The sequence below is a fragment of the Vombatus ursinus genome, unplaced genomic scaffold, assembly GCF_900497805.2.
Source record: "Vombatus ursinus unplaced genomic scaffold, bare-nosed wombat genome assembly UNPS02014830.1, whole genome shotgun sequence".
Lineage (NCBI taxonomy): Eukaryota > Metazoa > Chordata > Mammalia > Diprotodontia > Vombatidae > Vombatus > Vombatus ursinus.
Window position 1 is genome coordinate 13,156,962 of NW_020954608.1, and position 17,585 is coordinate 13,174,546.

General features: G+C 35.4%; 1 protein-coding gene across 1 annotated transcript in view; it reads left to right on the forward strand.

Annotated features, from left to right (window-relative positions):
* RELN (reelin) overlaps window positions 1-17,585 on the forward strand; it is a 549,610-nt gene that overhangs the window by 145,180 nt on the left and 386,845 nt on the right. Inside the window, exon 3 of the mRNA XM_027838603.1 lies at window positions 7,946-8,081. Within this exon, the coding sequence (XP_027694404.1) occupies window positions 7,946-8,081 (136 nt within the window). The remainder of the gene's footprint in view (window positions 1-7,945; window positions 8,082-17,585) is intronic.

The following is a 17,585-nucleotide window of genomic DNA, read 5'->3' on the forward strand; positions in this document are numbered from 1 at the left end:
CTAAAGAGCACTTTTTAAGGCTTTTTTGGTCTCCTCTTTATCACAGCTAATTTAGATCTGTTCAACTTCTGTATGAAATTATTATTATCTATGCTGATTTCCTTTCTTTTGATCAGATCCTCTTTTCATCATCAATAACTGGTTTTCTTATTTTTAGTCTTTCTTTTGGATTTGTATTGGTTTTGGTCTTAGGTCTAAGTTGATCTGACTTCACAGATAGCTAATTGAATAGTATCTCCCACATCAGTAATGACTCATTTCTTGTTTGCCAAAATAACTAAATTTCATTTTTGTGATGTTATTTGTTGCTTATTATGTCCAGCATCTTTTAATTCTTTTATTGAAGAAAGTATTCATGATATATAGGTTTGAGAATTCTGCATACTCGACAAGCCATTGGCCACTCTCATTCCTCATTCCTAAAATATACATATATATATATACACATGTAATATGTATATAAGTATACATATATGTATGTATGTAAACATACATGTATATATATATATATACTCAGAAACACACATATACATTTACCACATCCCTACCATTACCTTAAAGTGACTGAGTAATCCTTATAATATACATTGATTTAATTTAGAGTTTCGTATCATGTTCTTTGTGGAATTTCTCTACCCCCTTTATCTCTAGCAACAGATAGACTTGGTTAAGCCATATTTTTTCCATAGTGGTCTTTTTTTCAAGTAATTATCATCAGTAGTACATTTCAAGAAGAGTAAATATCCTTCAAAATGATGTTTTGAGGTTTCCTTTGTGTGCGCAATATCCATACCTTTACAAAACCTTTCTGCCCCCCCCGAATGGCTTCCTTTTTTGTACTTATGTTGATCCTATTTATCCTTCAAGGTCCAGCTTAAATATCATTTCCTCTATTAAGCCCAAATTGTCCATTTGAATTCACCCTGATTTATCCTCTTCTCTGATTTTTTTTGCATTTATATCCAATATAAATGTGTCAGTCCTTAGTTTTTCTTTAATTCTTCCATATACGTTAATTTTCTCAACCCTACTAAAGTATAAACTTAAAAGCAGAAGCTATGTCATACTTCTTTTGTATTCTGCCACAGAAGTTATCACAAAATCTTTGTCCAATAAATACTTGTTGATTGATTTATTGATTGTTAATAGTAAATCATTTGGTTTTCTAATGACTGATGACCTGGTAGACTGGTATCCTTTTTTTTTTTTAAAAAAAAGCATCGACTCATAGGAATAGTATAGTTCTCAAGAGGACCTCTCTAATATAGGCAGAGTAGAGAATTTCTAAGAGAATATTGTAGTTAGTTATTTGGTTGTTTCTATGGATAGTGGTTTAAAGAATGGGACCCACACCAAATTTGGGGTTTGAGCATTTCAACTTTTACTGCTGGCTGCATGCTAATTCCCAGGATAAACGGGAAGTTTGGTACCATAGTGATGCAAATTCTTTTACCTTTGGTTCCTTGTACAACTGAATTCTGGACTACAAGCTGGATCACAGTTAAGTATTGTAATAGAAGTTCCCACTTGTCTGCTCCTAAAGAGTGATGATCTCTAACTTATTTAACTATGATACAATGTAAGCTAATAGAGGATGATCCATAAGAATTTTTTTTTCTAAACATCCTGGCTAGACATTAACTCACTTTCTCAGAAGTGTTATGAAGAATGTGAGAGATGTTTGAACATAATTCAGGTTGCCAATATTCTTTAAAAAAAAACCCAGCAATAAACTCATTCTGATGTTTCCATTCAATTTACTTCCCACAAAAAGTGGTTGGAATTTTGATTTTTCTTTTTGACCCAGGATCTTCTCTTATGTTAATATAATTTCTCTTACATTAAAACCGTGATTTAGAACTGACTCATAGAGAAGTGACAACCACTGAGTCACCAGCTGCTGGTCCTCCTGCTACACCCTGGGTTTTCCTTGTGGGTGTCTCATCTACCCTAAGCCTGTGATTTCTGTGGCTTGACAAGTTACATCTCAGTATGTGCCTGAAAAGAACTTGGTTGAATTCACAAGGTCATTAGAGTGTATTAAAATGTAGAGTGGTAGCATTTTAAAATTTGTCTTTATTTTTAGGGTAGTATTTTAAACTCCCGAACAATTTGCTAAAGTAGATTTTTTGTTGTTGTTGTTAAAATAGCCTGCACATTATTGTTTTTCCTACTTTTTATAATTGATTTTTTTCTTATATGAGTCTAATATTTAGAGCTGCAAAGAAACTTAGATATTTGCTAGTCAGACCCTCTCATTTTGTAGTTGAAGAAACTGAGGCCCAGAGAAATTAAGTGATTTATCTTTCACCTTATAAAAAGCAAAATATTTTAACAACTGACATAAATAGTGCTTTTAGATTTGCAAGCATTTTCATATTCTTCCATGTCAAGTTCTCATTTGCAACTCGCAATAACCCTGAGAAATGGACACTGCAGTCATGTATTTTATCTTCAGTTTGCATATGAAGAAACTGAAGCCCAGAGAACTAAAGAATCTTGTCCTTGGTCACACAGCTGATAAGGACTGCAGACAATATTTAAATTCAGGTTGTCCTGACTCCAAATCTAGCATTCTGTTACGTCATGTTACATTTCTGCATTATTTCAAAGACCAATAACTACATTTTAATCATGGTTCATGGGGCGCCACTATTTCCAATCATGAAAAAAAACATGTGAGACGTACTAAATATACACATAAAATATTATTTTACAAACTTTTTTTCTATTTAAAATGACAATGCAGATAGCAATTACTATTTCAATTTGTAACCCTCTAGTTTCTCTTCATGTGAAAAAAGCTGTAATATTATAATGTTTTCTTTACCTGAGTGCCCTGTCAGGTTGCTATGATGATGAAATGAGATTTTATGTGTAAAACATTTTGGAAAGCATAGTGTGCTAGGTAAATGTCAATTATTCTTGTTATTATTTTAATCAAAGCTTTCCCCAGATTTTTATGGCAATTTCTCTGTGCTGTTTTGACTTACTCTCTGATACCATTCAGGAACCATACCAAGTCTACTGCAATAAGCTATATTCCCCTGTAGCTAAACTAGATATGAGGTAGAAGACTCCACAAATTCAAAAACTTATTTATCTGTAATTTAATACTGAAAGCTGAACCAAGGCACTTTAAATTCCCTAGAATATATATTTGATAAATTTGAAAATATATTCATTTCTTTTAGGATATTGATATTATTCACATAAAGTTGGGCAAAATAATGTTGGATAATTTTCTTTATTTCTTCTTAATTTGTTGCAAATTCTCCATTTACATTTTTGATACTGGTAATAAAAATCTAATATGCTGGCACAAAGCAATATTTCAGTAACATTACACATCTATTCACTCAACATTCAAAAAGTTGTAATTCAAATAAACAATCTGTCCCTCCCAAGTGACTTACTCAAAGCCAGATAGGTGGTAAGCATTAGGTATAGAATTTGAACCAAGAGCTCCTAACTCTGGAATTGTTCTTCTCCCTTGTACCATTTCTCCATTGTTCTTTCTCCTACATCATCATAGCAGGTTTTGTAGGTTCCTTCCAGCTCTAAATGTATGAACCTTTGAATCTCTAATTAGCCCAGAGCAGTTACGCTAGACCTCAAATACCCAAGAGCATTAAAGGAAAGGAGAAGTTATTTAAATGATAAAATTTTAAATAAAGTTTATGTGGAATGGGCAGTGTTATTTTAAATGAGATCAATTCAGGGCTAGAGCTATTTGTTTACTGAATCCATTAATATTAGGAAACCTGTTCTTATATCCCAAGAGGCAGCTTGATATTGTATAGTGAATAGTAACCAAGGATTCAGAAGATATGGGTTCTAAATTTTTTTACCTAAATATTATTTCCCTTTGTTTTTTTAGTTTTTAAATTAATTAATTTATTTTTAGTTTTCAGCATTCACTCCCATAGGCTTTTGAGTTTTAAATTTACTCCCCATCCCTCGCCTCTCCTCTCCCCAAGACAGCATGCAATCTGATATAGGCTCAACATATACATTTCTATTAAACCTATTTTCACATTAGTTGTGTTGTAAAGAAGTATTTGAATGAATGGGAGGAACCACAAGAAAGAAGAAACAAAAAAATAAAGAGAGTAAATAATATGCTTAGATCTGCGTTCAGTCTCCATAATTCTTTCTCTGGATGTGGATAGCATTTTCCATCATGAGTCTTTTGGAGCTATCTTAGATTCTTACATTGCTGAGAAGAGCTAAGTCTATCAAAGTTAGTCATCACACAATGTGGCTGTTACTGTGTACAATGTTCTCCTGGTTCTGCTCACATCGCTCAGCATCAATTCATAGAAGTACTTCCAGGTTTTTCTGAAGTCCACCTGTTCATCATTTCTTATAGAACAATAGTATTCCATTACATTCATATACCACAAGTTGTTCAGCCATTCCCCAGTTGATGGGCATCCCCTCACTTCCCAATTCTTGGCCACCACAAAAAGAGCTGCTATAAATATTTTTGTACATGTGGGTCTTTTCCCATTTGTATGCTCTCTTGAGGATACAGCCCTAGAAGTGCTATTGCTGACTCAAAGGGTATGCACATTTTTATAGCCCTTTGGGCATAGTTCCAAATTACTCTCCAAAATGGCTGGATCAGTTCACAACTCCACCAACAATGCACTAATGTTCTAATTTTCCCACATCTTCTTCAGCATTTATAATTTTCCTGTTTTGTCATGTTAGCCAATCTGATAGGTGTGATGTGGTACCTAAGAGTTGAGTTCTAATATTGTTTCTTCCACTTACTACACTGCATTGTGCTTTAGCACTACATACTCTACTTTAGCAGGATATTGTACCTCATGATTTAATGAGAAAATAGAGGCCATCCATTGGTCTCCCCTTTCCAACCCTACACCTACTACAGCATCTAACACAAGACCTTGTATGTAGTAGATACTCAATAAATAGCTGTTGATTGAGTTTTCAAATTTAATAAGCTTTGTGGCCCTATTCAAGTCACTTAACCTCTTTTATTAATTAAAGCCATTTTTAAAAATGTGTTATTTTGTTTTCTATTAAGAAACACTTATCCTCCTCTCTTTCCTGCCTCCCAATGGGAAAACAAAAACAAAAACAAAACCTTTGTAGTGAATATGGATAGCTGGGCAGCATGCTTCATCGTTGATTCTGATATTTTTGTGATTGCCCATTGCATTAATCAGAGTTCTTAAGTCTTTCAAAATTCGTAGTCTTTACAATATTGTGAATATTGTATAAATTGTTCTCCTAGTTCTACTCACTTCCCTCTACATCAATTCATACAAGTCTTCTCCTTTCTTTGAAACCATTTGTTTTCATCATTACTTACTCCTAAACAGTGTTCCATTATATTCATATACTACTATTTTTCCATTCATTCCTGAATTGATGAACACTCCTCTAGTTTCCAGGTTTTTGCCACCACAAAAGAGTTATTATAAATATTTTTGTACATATGAGGCCTTTTCCTCTTTCTTTCATCTCTTTGGGGTATAAGCTTAGTAAGAATATCTGAGTCAAAAAGTGTATAGTTTTAGTGTTATTTTTAAATATGGTCCTACATTGCTTTCCAGTATGCCTGAACCACTTCTTACTTTCACCAGTAGTACAGTAATGTGCCTGCTTTTTCAGAGTCCCTCTAATCTGTCATTTTCCCTTTTTTTGTCAATTTTGTCAATCTGATGGGTGTGAGATAGAAGTTCAGAGTTACTGTAATCCCTATTTCTCTAATTTTTGGTGTTTCATAATGTATATATATATATACATACATATATATTTCACTTTGCAATTGATAATTTGCATTTCTTCCCTTAAAAACTGACTTCATATTCCTTGACCATTTATCAGAGAATGGCTTTCTTTTTAGAATTTGAATCAGTTCCTTATATATCTTGGAATGAACCCTTTATCAGAGAAACTTGCTACAAATATTTTCCCCAATTTACTTGCTTCTCCTCTAACTTCAGCTGATATAATTTTGTTTATACAAAAAATTTTTTAGTTACATGGAATTAAAATTCTCTATTTTATATGTTATGATTCTTTTAATCCTTTGTTTGGTCATAATTCTTCCCTTATCCAAAGGTACAAAAATTAGTTTCTTACTTCATCCTCTAATTTATTTATTATATGACCTTTTGTATCTAAGTAGTGTATCCATTTGGAGTCTCTCTTGATACGGTCTGAGGTATTGGTATAAACCTAATTTCTGCCAGACTACTTTCTATTTTGCCCCAGAAGTTTTTTGTGGAATGGTGAATGTTTACTTCATTAGCTGTAGTCTTTGGATTTGTTGAGCACGATGTGCCAAAGATCATATAATCACTAAGCATTTACAAAGTGCTTACTCTATAACCATGGACTACACTAAGAGCGAAGGATATAAATGAAAAACAAAAACAGTTATTGCCTTCAAGGGGCTTAAATTCTAATGGGGTTGTATAAATTAGAATATATGAATTATATACAGAGTAGATGTGAGGTAACTTTAGAGGGGAGGGCCAGGGATTCTAAGAGTCAAAGGTTGGCAAAGAGAGCAATCTAGACAAGAGGAATCGCCAGGTAAATGCACAGAGACAGGAAATGGAGGAATCTGTATGAGGAACATCAGGTAAGCCAGTATGGCTGCTTTGTAGAGACCATAGTGGGGAGTAGAATATAAGAAGAATGGAAAAGTAGGAAAAGATCAGGTTGTGAATAATTTTAGATATCAAACAAAGCATTTTATATTTGATCCTGGAAGTAAGAAGGAGTCACTGGAGTTTGTTGAGTGTATTGGTAGAATGGTTAAACCTATGCCTTAGAAAGATTATTTTGGCAGCTGGATGGAAGGCGGATTGTAGCAAGCAGAACTAAAAAAGGGATACCAATTAGAAGGTTATTGTACTATTCTAGGTGAGAGGTGATGAAGACCTAAACTTGGATTTGAGTTTGGTCTGTATAGAGAAGGAAATATATGTATGAGATGTAGAAAGAAACTATAAGATTTTGGCATATGTTTAGATTTTGGGGGTGAACAAGAGATAGGAATCAAAAATGGCCCTGAAGCTTTGAACCTGTATCACTAGATGGATGGTGGATCAATTGACAGTAATAGGAAAATTCAGAAGAGGGGACAACATAGGGAGAAAGAAAATAAGGTTTATTTCATACATGTCAAGTTTAAGATGACTCAGGGACATTCAGTTCAACATGTCTAGCAGGCTGGTCAGTAATATGGGGCTGGAGCTTAGGAGAGAGACTAAGGCTGAATAAATATATATGGGTATAATCTTCAAAGAGATAATTCAAACCATGGGAGCTGATGACGGCATGAAGTGAGAGAATATAGAAAGAAAAGAGAAGGGGTTTCGGGGCAGAGCCTTTGGGAATATCCATAGTTATTGGTCTTTCAACCAAAATGAAACCAAGAAGTTAGATAGGTAGGAGGAGAAACAAGAGGCAAAAGAGTCATAAAAATCCAGAAAGAAACCTTAGTTTCATCATCTATAAAATAAGGATGTTAATATCTGCCCTATCTACTTCACATACTTCTTATGAGGATTAAATTCACTATTCTTTGTATGCCTAGCACGATGCCTAGCACATAGTAGGCTCTTAATAAATGCTTATTGATTGATCAAATGAGATAAAATATATGAAAAAAACTTTGAAAACTATAAAGCCTTATACAAATGCAAGATTTTCTTTTAAATAGCAAAAATATGGCTTTTCCACATTTAGTCCCAGTTTAGGAAAGATTTTTTAAAATAATGAATTTCTTTATGATTATAGACAGTGGTGCTTTATAAGAAATGTTGCTTTTGTGTGACTAATAGAGAAGCCAAAGTCACTTTCAGGAGATGAAAGAAAAAATGTCAGGAATATGTTGTTTAAAATTATAAAAAATATTTTGTTATGTTAATATTAATGTCCTTTTCTTCCCCTTTAGGAATTATGTCAGATCACCAGTTTGGAAACCAGTTTATGTGCAGTGTAGTAGCCTCACACGTGAGTCATCTGCCAACAACCAATCTCAGTTTCGTTTGGATCGCTCCACCTGCCGGCACGGGCTGTGTTAACTTCATGTGAGTCCTGAGATTTACTATCATAGGTGGTAGGAGGTGGTCTATCCTTGTCAATATGCCAGTTACCTTCCTTTCCGCTTTGATGAAACAAAGTTTAACATCACATCTTCTCATAGCTTTGTGTCATATAAATTGCTTAGTATCACACATGATTGATTCCTAACTGTCTCATTATAAGTTTCTGAATATATCCTTTTGACGGGAAATCTCCCTTCTTTAGGCAGGATTAAATTTTCAAGTAGAATGATAGAGTTAACATCCAAACAGATTTACTAAGCATGCTCAAGTTGTTGGGACACTAGAACTATATGTCAACTTAACATGGTAGAAAGTCAAGGCAAATTATCCTTTGATTAGCATATAATATGACCTCTACCTCCAATTATTTTCCAATCATATATATGCAATATATAAATGTGTTTTATATATATTGTATACATATATATGTATACATACACATTTACATGTGTATGTGTGTATATGAGTGCATGTTATGGTAATTGCTCCAAAATAGCATTCAGTGAAAAACAAAACCTAACAAAAAATTTTAAAAGTGAGTGTATCTATAATTTCATAATTATTTATTTTCTATTAATTTAGGAAATTATTTCTTATACCCAAGGGTGGAGAATATGTTGTTGTTGTTGTTATTTTTCAGTTGCATTAAATGTTACCCAGGCTTAAATGGAGGCACAAGTAATATGGAAGAAAGTACCCTATGCCTGATAATAGGAAGATCTGAATTATAGAATCATAGCATTTCAGAGTTGAAAGGGACCTAAGAAGTCATCTAATGCAACCCTTATCTAATGCATGAATCCAATCAACAGCATCCTAATGACCTCCTAGAGTTCACATGATGGCTTTGAATTGTGTGAAACTGTCTAATGGGGCAGCATATCAGAGAGATCTGATTATTTTCCTTTTATTGAGCCAAAATCTACCTTCTTATAATTATACCCATTGGTCCTATCTCTGCCTTCTGGGGACAATCAGAAATAACCTGGTCCTTCTTCCACGTGCCAGACTTTCAAATTTATATATATTAATGTTGTTTCCCCCCCTAAGTCTTTTGTACTATAGTTTAAAAATTTCCAGGTTTTTTTAAAAAGGGGATACTTTTATAGAATGATTTCAAATCTTCTCACTCAGACTGCAAATTCCTCCTTGCCCTTTTATTCTTTCAGTTAAACCATTCCAGTCATTATAGAGGCAACATAGTGCAGTAGAAAGTATACTGAGCCTGGAGTCAGGAGATAGTTGAATTCTAATGCTGTCTCAGATATTTCCTAGTTGTGGAACCATGAATGAGTGACTTAAATAACTTTGAAACTTTTATTTCCTTATCTGTAAAATGGGGATAGCACCTGCCTTATAGGGTTTCAGGAAGATTAAATTTTTAAAATGTTTGTAGAATTCTTTCAAAAATGTTCAAGTGCTTTGTAAATATTAATTATTATTCTAGATAGTCACCACTGACTTCCCTTTTCTAACAGGCTAAATGATCAGTGGTACCACATCAAAAAAGAGGCTTAGTGCATGTTTCTTAAAGACTAATTTGCATTGGTCCAAGAATTCACCATCCCTGAAATGTATGAGTCTTGCTCAAGCTTGTAAAAGCTTGCCTTATTCAGGCTGCTTTGTATTTCTGTATATATTATTCTCATAAAAATTTCTATAGATAAGAAAATATGTATTTATGTCAATAATTGTTGCTTTTTTCCATTACCTTTTTTTGGAATTAACAGAGTGTGAGACTTGGGTATCTTAGGCATCATCCAGTATTTTGTGAAGTGACCCTTTGATTCTTTTAAAGTTGTGTTGCTCCGCTAAGATGAATCTCCTTTGTGTACACTTTGTATATCCAGCTGTTTTTCTCATCTTCATTCATCTTTTCTCATCTTCATTCTCTATATGTTATTTCTCCTTCATAAGCACATCAAGGACTATGACATTGGAGTTCAAGAGTGAAATCTTCATTCTTTTTGGTAACAGAAAAAATTATTATAAAAATTGTTGCAAATCTTTTCCATCTTTCATCTGTTTGTCATCTTCTTTCCAGCCCATTTTAAAATACTCTCAGGATGAAATCACTGAATACCAAAATATATCTTGATTTAATTTATGTGTTCTTCAACTTCTACAAAAGGCACATATGCTGCAATAATTTTCATGGTAATTTTTTAAATGGTGTGTTTTGTTTTCGGATCACATTTATTTACTAATGTATCTCTTCCTATCCCCTACTCAGCATGATCCCTTATAACAAAGATTAAAATTTTTTTAAAAGTTCAGCATAATCAAACAACACATTTGCTGCTTCTGATAGTACATACTTCATTCTTCTCTTAACAGTTTCTTGCCTCTCCTATGATTGGAGAGAAGCATATTTTCTCATCTCTTTCTTGACCCCAAGCCTTTGTAATTGTTACATTGTGTTCAATTTTGATTTATATTCTTTCTATTCATACTACTGTAATAATTATATGTATGTATATATACATATATACACACATGTATATCATATAGTTTTCCTTGATCTGACTCCTTCACTTTCTATTAATTTATATGTCTTCCCATATTCTCTAAATTCTTCATAGTTTTCTTTTCTTATGGTATCGTATGGCTTTGATATTTTAAACAAATAATACATTATGTTCCTAAGCCAGTTTGTTTGACCATTCACTTATCAATGAGCAAACAAATCTACTTTGTTCCCAGCTCTTTGCTATCATAGTATTCTTTTTGCAAGTACTTAACATAAGCATTGCAAATGAGATGAAGCAATATGCCATGAAATGATTGCTTTTAGATGAATGATAAAACTGACTCTGCCAAACCTTTTATTTGCCTCTCCAAGGAAAACCTGTGAACTAACCTCCACTTAACTGCAACTTCTTTCTGTCTGCTTGGTTTGTTTATAAGAATGTCAGGATTCATATCCTTCATTCCACCAAATAATCTCTACACTCTGGTTCTTGGACAAGGATCTCACATTTTTAGTACTAATAGCTAACCAATATTTTATAGATGGCTTAGAAATTGTGTGATTCTCAGCATACTCTGCCCCATTTTTGTCACTCTACTACCATTACAACAAAAGCAAAAAGTGACCACACAAAACTGAATCCTATTTCGTCTCTTTTTTGTTTGTTTTTTTTCATTGGTTTCTCTGGCCAAAGGATTCATCCTCAGGTGGTCAGAGGTAATGTGTCTTTATGTACTGTTTGGTTGGTTCCCAGAAAGCAGACTCCAAACTTTTCCAGTATAACCTGAGCCTCCTAAAATGAATTAGAGACATGGAAATTAATGAGGTGCCATTGCAGGACAGAGAAAAAAATGGGAAGAAGGATGAACAAAACAGGGAGTCATAATGTGGAAGAGCAACCTTGACCTGTTCTTTCACTGGTTCTGTGAATTATGTGAAGATAGGTTCCCGGAAACAAGACAATTCTAACTTAGCACAATAAATCAAGATGACTTTGTAAGACCCTGAGGAGACAAAAGATCAGAGACAGACTATTTATTGGCCAATGTGAAAGTACTTCATATTTCTATTAAGTTAAATCAAATAAGTTACATAATCCATATTTTTCTTTGCCCCATTGTCTGCATGGGCCCTTTAAGGGACAAGTCAAATTTTCACATTCCTCAGATAATATCATAGGTAGGAGTATGAGCCATCATCGTTGTTTTGTCATTTTTCAGTCATATCTGACTATTCATGACTCTGTTTGGGGATTTCTTGGCAAAGATATTGGAGTTATTTGCCATTTCCTTCTCCAGCTCATTTGACAGATGAGGAAACCGAGGCAAACAGGGTTAAGTGACTTGCTATATAATATGGGTAGTAAGTATCTGAGGCCAGATTTGAACTCAGGAAGGTGAATCTTCCTGACTTCAGGCTCTGTACTCTATCCTCTGTGCCACCTAGCTGCCCAGTATGAGCCATAGAGATAACTATTAAGAAGTCTCCAGCACTGGATCTGGATTGTGTTATCCTATAGCGAGAGGGAGGGAGGGAGGGTGGAAGGAAGGAGGGAATGAAGGAAGGAAGGACGATAAGCATTGATTAAATGCTTACAGTGTTCCAGGAACTGTGCTAAGTGCTTTACAGATATTGTCTCATTTAATCCTCACAACAACCCTGAGAATTGGGTGCTATGACTAGCCCGATTTTACAGTAGAGAAAAGTGAGACAGATTTGTTCAGGGTCACATAGCTCCTAATGACATAGACTATATATTATTGTTCTACATTATCAGAGAGAGTCAGCACAATGTACTGGATAGTGGGCTGGACTTGGGGTCAAGGAGATCTGGATGCAAGTGATGTCTCTGCTTCATACCACTAATGTGATTAGCTTTGCAACTTAATCTCTCATTGCCTCCAACAACTTTCTAAGTCTGTACTTTACAGCTAACTGATTTGCTGATCTGCATTGGTGAAGGGAATTTCCAAACCTCGAGTTACTATACTGATTAGGCCACTGGTCCAGAACCCAGCCCTCCCTAACCCGTCCCCCTAAAATATTCATTGATCCTTAGATCATTATTTACATTTTCACTTGCTTGTATTTTATCTCTCCAACAAGACTGTAAGCTCCTTGAGGGAAAGAATGGTTATGTTAACCTTTGAATTTCCCAGTGTTTAGCATTTTTCTATATAGGTAGTCAGCTCTTCATAAATATTTATTAAATGAATTAACTAAAAATAAATTGGATTTATATACTACTTCCTTCTAGGTGAGCCACAAAGTTTAAAGAACTAATTAATTAGCCTATTGTTGAGATTTTTATTTTGTTCTATGCAACTTTTAAAAATGCCATGTCTCTATTAATTCTATATCTAAGAAGGGGAAGCAGTACCAGTAGAGAGTGTATTAGAAATGCCAAAGAAGCCTTATTTTGGATGTAGACTAAATCTTTGTGAGTATATGTTTAAAAGTTACATACCTCATATTTCATTAGTAAATCCAATGTATTTAATTTTATATCCAGTATACTTTTTTGCAGTTATGTTATAAGATTATATTCATATAATTATAGTATCATGGAATGTAGAACTAGGGAAGACCAGCCTGATCTATTCTTTTCATATTGGAGAATTATTTTGTAAACTAAAATTTAAAGTAAAGTTGCATGGAATGAACATACAGTTCAAGGGAGGCTAAATTGCTGTAATTCTTCAATATCATTCCCTTGCTGGGAAAGAGTTCTAGAACTCCCTTGATTCTGGTAAATTTTATATATTTCTGTAAGGGATTCACATTTCTTTCTGTCTGGAGCTATTTCTGAGAGTTGGAAACTGCATTAATACTGTATATGAAACACTAATGCTATATTAGCCCGCCAACCTATAATGCACAGCCTGTGATTTTAAAACCTGGTTACCTATTTTAAAACCTCCTTGGAAATCCCATAGTAAGAATTATGGAAATGTTGAACCAAAATCTGAGACAATTACACAGTCTACTAAGAGTGTCTTTCCCAGCGAAGAGTAAGTGAAATAATGTCTGAACAAACCACATTTTATTGGTAAACCACTTAGCTAAGCAGTCATTTGGGACAGTCTGTTTACTGCCTTCCTTGGTTAAAAATAATCAAAGGAGAAACATGGGAATAAAATTGTTTATTAAAAGCAGAGGGACTTGAAGGTGAGGATGCTGGTGTTCTCAGCATAGGTATGTAAAAGTTTTGTTACTGAAATAATAATTATCATTAATTTATGTTTTATTTTCCTTCCTTCTTTCTTTCCTTCCTCACTCCCTTCTTCCTCTTTCCCTTCTTTCCTTCTTCCTTCCCTCTCTTCCTTCCTTTCTTCCTTTTCCCTCATTTTTTTCCTTCCTTCCTTCCTTCCTCCTACTGAGATTTAGTTTCCCTATTTTGCCCAAACTGGAATTGCAACAATCACTCATAGACCCAACCCTACTACTGACTGACCTGAAAGTTTTGACCCATTATGATTTGAATCTAGACCAGTTTGTTCATCCCTAAGCAGCTTGGTAACCCCTCTCTCCCAGGGGTTCATCATATTGATACTGGATTTAGTGCATATAGACACCTGATAAGGTTTAATCCTATTATAGCTCAGAACTCCTGAACTCAAGTGATCCACCATTCTCATAGATAGGTAGGAGAATGTGCTATAGATGTAGAATATTAAATGTACTTTCAGATGATGTGAATGTATTATTGGTTTTACTTGATTGCATTGCTTTGTTACAAGAGAACCGTCACAGAGTAGGGATAATCTAGAAATGTTTAGACTATAAAAACAAAATGAACATATCAATAAAACTTTAAAAATTCAAAATATCATTGTCATTTTACATTTGAAGTTAATGTGAGTGGGCAGCTAGGTGGTGCAGTAGATAGAGCACCAGTCCTGGAGTCAGGAGGACCTGAGTTCAAATGTGGTCTCAGACACATGATACTTACTAGCTGTGTGACCCTAGGCAAGTCACTTAACCCCGATTGCTTCACAAAATACATAAATAAATAAGTACTAAAATAAAAAATGAAGTTAATGAGAACCAGGAAGAGATATGAAAGCTATAAAATAATCACTTATTTATTTAGAATCAAAGTAAAACCCTAGAATGATTGACATTAATTCATTAGGTCATGAAACATAATGAATGACTTTTATTGAGTTTGCCACTTCATACTAACCTTTATTCAAACAAAAGAAAGCCTCCATATAAAAGGAGTTTAACTCTTATGCACAGATTTTGCTCCTGACGCAAAGGGCCTAGGTACAGTCTGGATACCACTCACTTCTCTTACTTGATTATCACTTCCATATAGAACCTGTAAATAGCACTATCTAACACTCCCCTAGGATAGCCAGCAGCTCTCCTCACAAGAACAAAGACATTTTAAACTCAGAACATAAATAAGTTTTACTTACAAATTAATGGATTCAGGAAGGACTGACACATCTAAGTCCTGACTGAATCAAGGGACTTTGTTTCTGAAGACTTACACAGCAGCTGTGATTTTCAGTGCTGCCAGAGAGGTTTCTGTAAGTAGAAAGGCTAATATTTTCGCATCTTCTCTCTCCATGTCCTCCCTTTTCTCTTCCCACTTCCTGCAGTCCCCCTCAACTCTCAGATTCACTGTTTACATTTTCACTGCCCTTCATGGCTCAGACTCCTGTGGGACAGGTCTCAGCACCTGTGGCTCTGTGGGTCTCATAGACTGAAATCATTATCATATTCATCATTGCCATCGTTGTTATGTATCATCATCATCATCATCTTCTCTAGCATTTATATTGTCCCTATTATATGCCAGGCATTGTGCTAAGCACTTTACAAATGTTATCTCATTTGATCCTCACATCCACCCTGGGAGGCAGGCAGGTGCTATTATTACCCCCATTTTAGAGTTGAGGAAATTGAGGCAAACAGAGGGGAAGTGACTTGCCCGATGTCACACAGCTGTTAATCGTTTGAGGTTGGCTTTAAACTTTGGTCTTCAGCTGGGCTGACTTCAAGTCTAGTGCTCTATCCACTGTACCACCTTCCCTGTGGGGTCACCTCTCTAGCAGTTGGCCCATACAGATGGTCCACTCTGTTCTTTCACTTCTTTGTTATATTTCCAAGCCAGAGTGCCTTAGTTCTTAGTTCTTTTCGTATATTTTATTCTATAGCCCAAGTGTATTTCAGGATATGAAAACCGCTTGAATGATTCTGTTTTTCCCAGTTTGGGCTGACTTGTGGTGGTTGAATTGGTCCTATTTGCTTCCTCTTGTCCCCAGATCTTAGGCATTGTTACTGTTTTTTGCATCAGCACCTGTCACTATATCTTGGGTTCAAAGGCAAAACAGACCTTTTCCCCACTAGTATATTTCTCCTTCATCTTACCTTTAGGCATCTGAAACAGAGTGTTCGAATGATATTAGTACCAGGGGAGAAGGAGTGGAGGATACAACTGGTCTTGTTACAAGTACCTGTGCCGAGACAGGGTGTCTGTGTTATAGAACAGGGATGTTTTGAAGTCTCTGTTCCAAAAGTGTCATTAAATCGAGTCAACAAGAAACATTTATTTTTTCAGGGCCTACCATGTTTGAGACACTGTGCTACATGCTGAGGTTGCAAAGAAAAGCAACAACAGTCCCTATTCACAGAACTCACAGTCTCATGGTGGAGACAACATGCAAATAATTATGTATAAAATGAATATATGTGGGATGAATCTGACATAATCTCAGAGCAAAGGCCCTAGTACTAAGAGACATTGAGAAAGGCTTCTTGTAGAAGGTAGGATTTTAGCTGGAACTTGAAGGAAGACAGAGAAGCAAGAGGCAGAGATGAGGAGAGAGAATTCCAGGCTTGGAGACAGACAGATGCATCATTGGGAGGTGGATTGTCTTGTTCAAGGAAGAACAAGGGGGGCATTGTGACCAGGTTAGAGGTAATACAGTAGAAGAAAACTGGAGAGGTCAGTTAGCTAATTCACTGTAACATTGAGGGAAGCACTTAATGCTTATAGAGCATTGTAAAATTCTCCAGTAGAATCTTTTCTAAGGGCACCACACTGAGAGAACACACTTCCAGCTTCCACTGGAAGAAATGGGAGACAATCCTACCTCTGCCACTATCTTATTGTACGACCTTGGGCAAGTCATCTGACATCTCTGACTCCAGATTCCTCATCTGATCATGAAGGGGAACAGATGTAAAATAGATATTCTCTGCAGTGCTTTCCAGCTTTAACATTCGCTAGCTCTTTTGAGAATTGGAGATAGCTTAGCAGTTAGGGGGCACAGGAAATAAGTGCTGGGATTGGAGTCAGGAAGACCTAAGTTTAAATCCAGCCTCAAACACTTACCAGCTGTGTGACTCTGGGTAAGTCACATAACTTCTGTTTGTCTCAGTTTTCTCAGCTTTAAAATTGAGATAATAACAGTACCTACCTCTCAGTGTTATTGTGAGTCTCAAATGAGATACTATTTGTAAAAAGCACCTAAGTGCCTGGGACATAGTAGATGCTATATAAATGATTCTTCCCTTCCCCCATCGGATTATATGGTACGATCTCTAAGGCTTTACCCAGCTCTAAAGCTCTATCCAGTCATAGTTCTGTGACTATGAATCTTCAGATCCTGTATTAAAGGTTAAGGGGTTGATCTCATTCCATGATCACAGTAATACCACAGCCCCAGCCAAACTTCTTGCATGTGCAAGGGATCAGTTACATACGCCATGTGTTAGGTAGAAAGGTGAGTAAGTGAGAATGGGTGGAGAGATCAGCTGAAATCCATCCCTGTAAACTAACACATATTTGTTGTTTAATCATTTCAGTCCTGTCTGACTCTTTGTGACTCTATTTGGGGTTTTCTTGGCAAAGATACTGGAGTGGTTTGTCATTTCCTTCTCCAGCTCATTTTACAGATGAAGAACCTGAGGCAAAAAGGGTTAAGTGACTTGGCCAGGGTCACACAGCTAGTAAGTGTCTGAGGCCAAATTTGAACTCGATCTTCTGACCCCAGGACCAG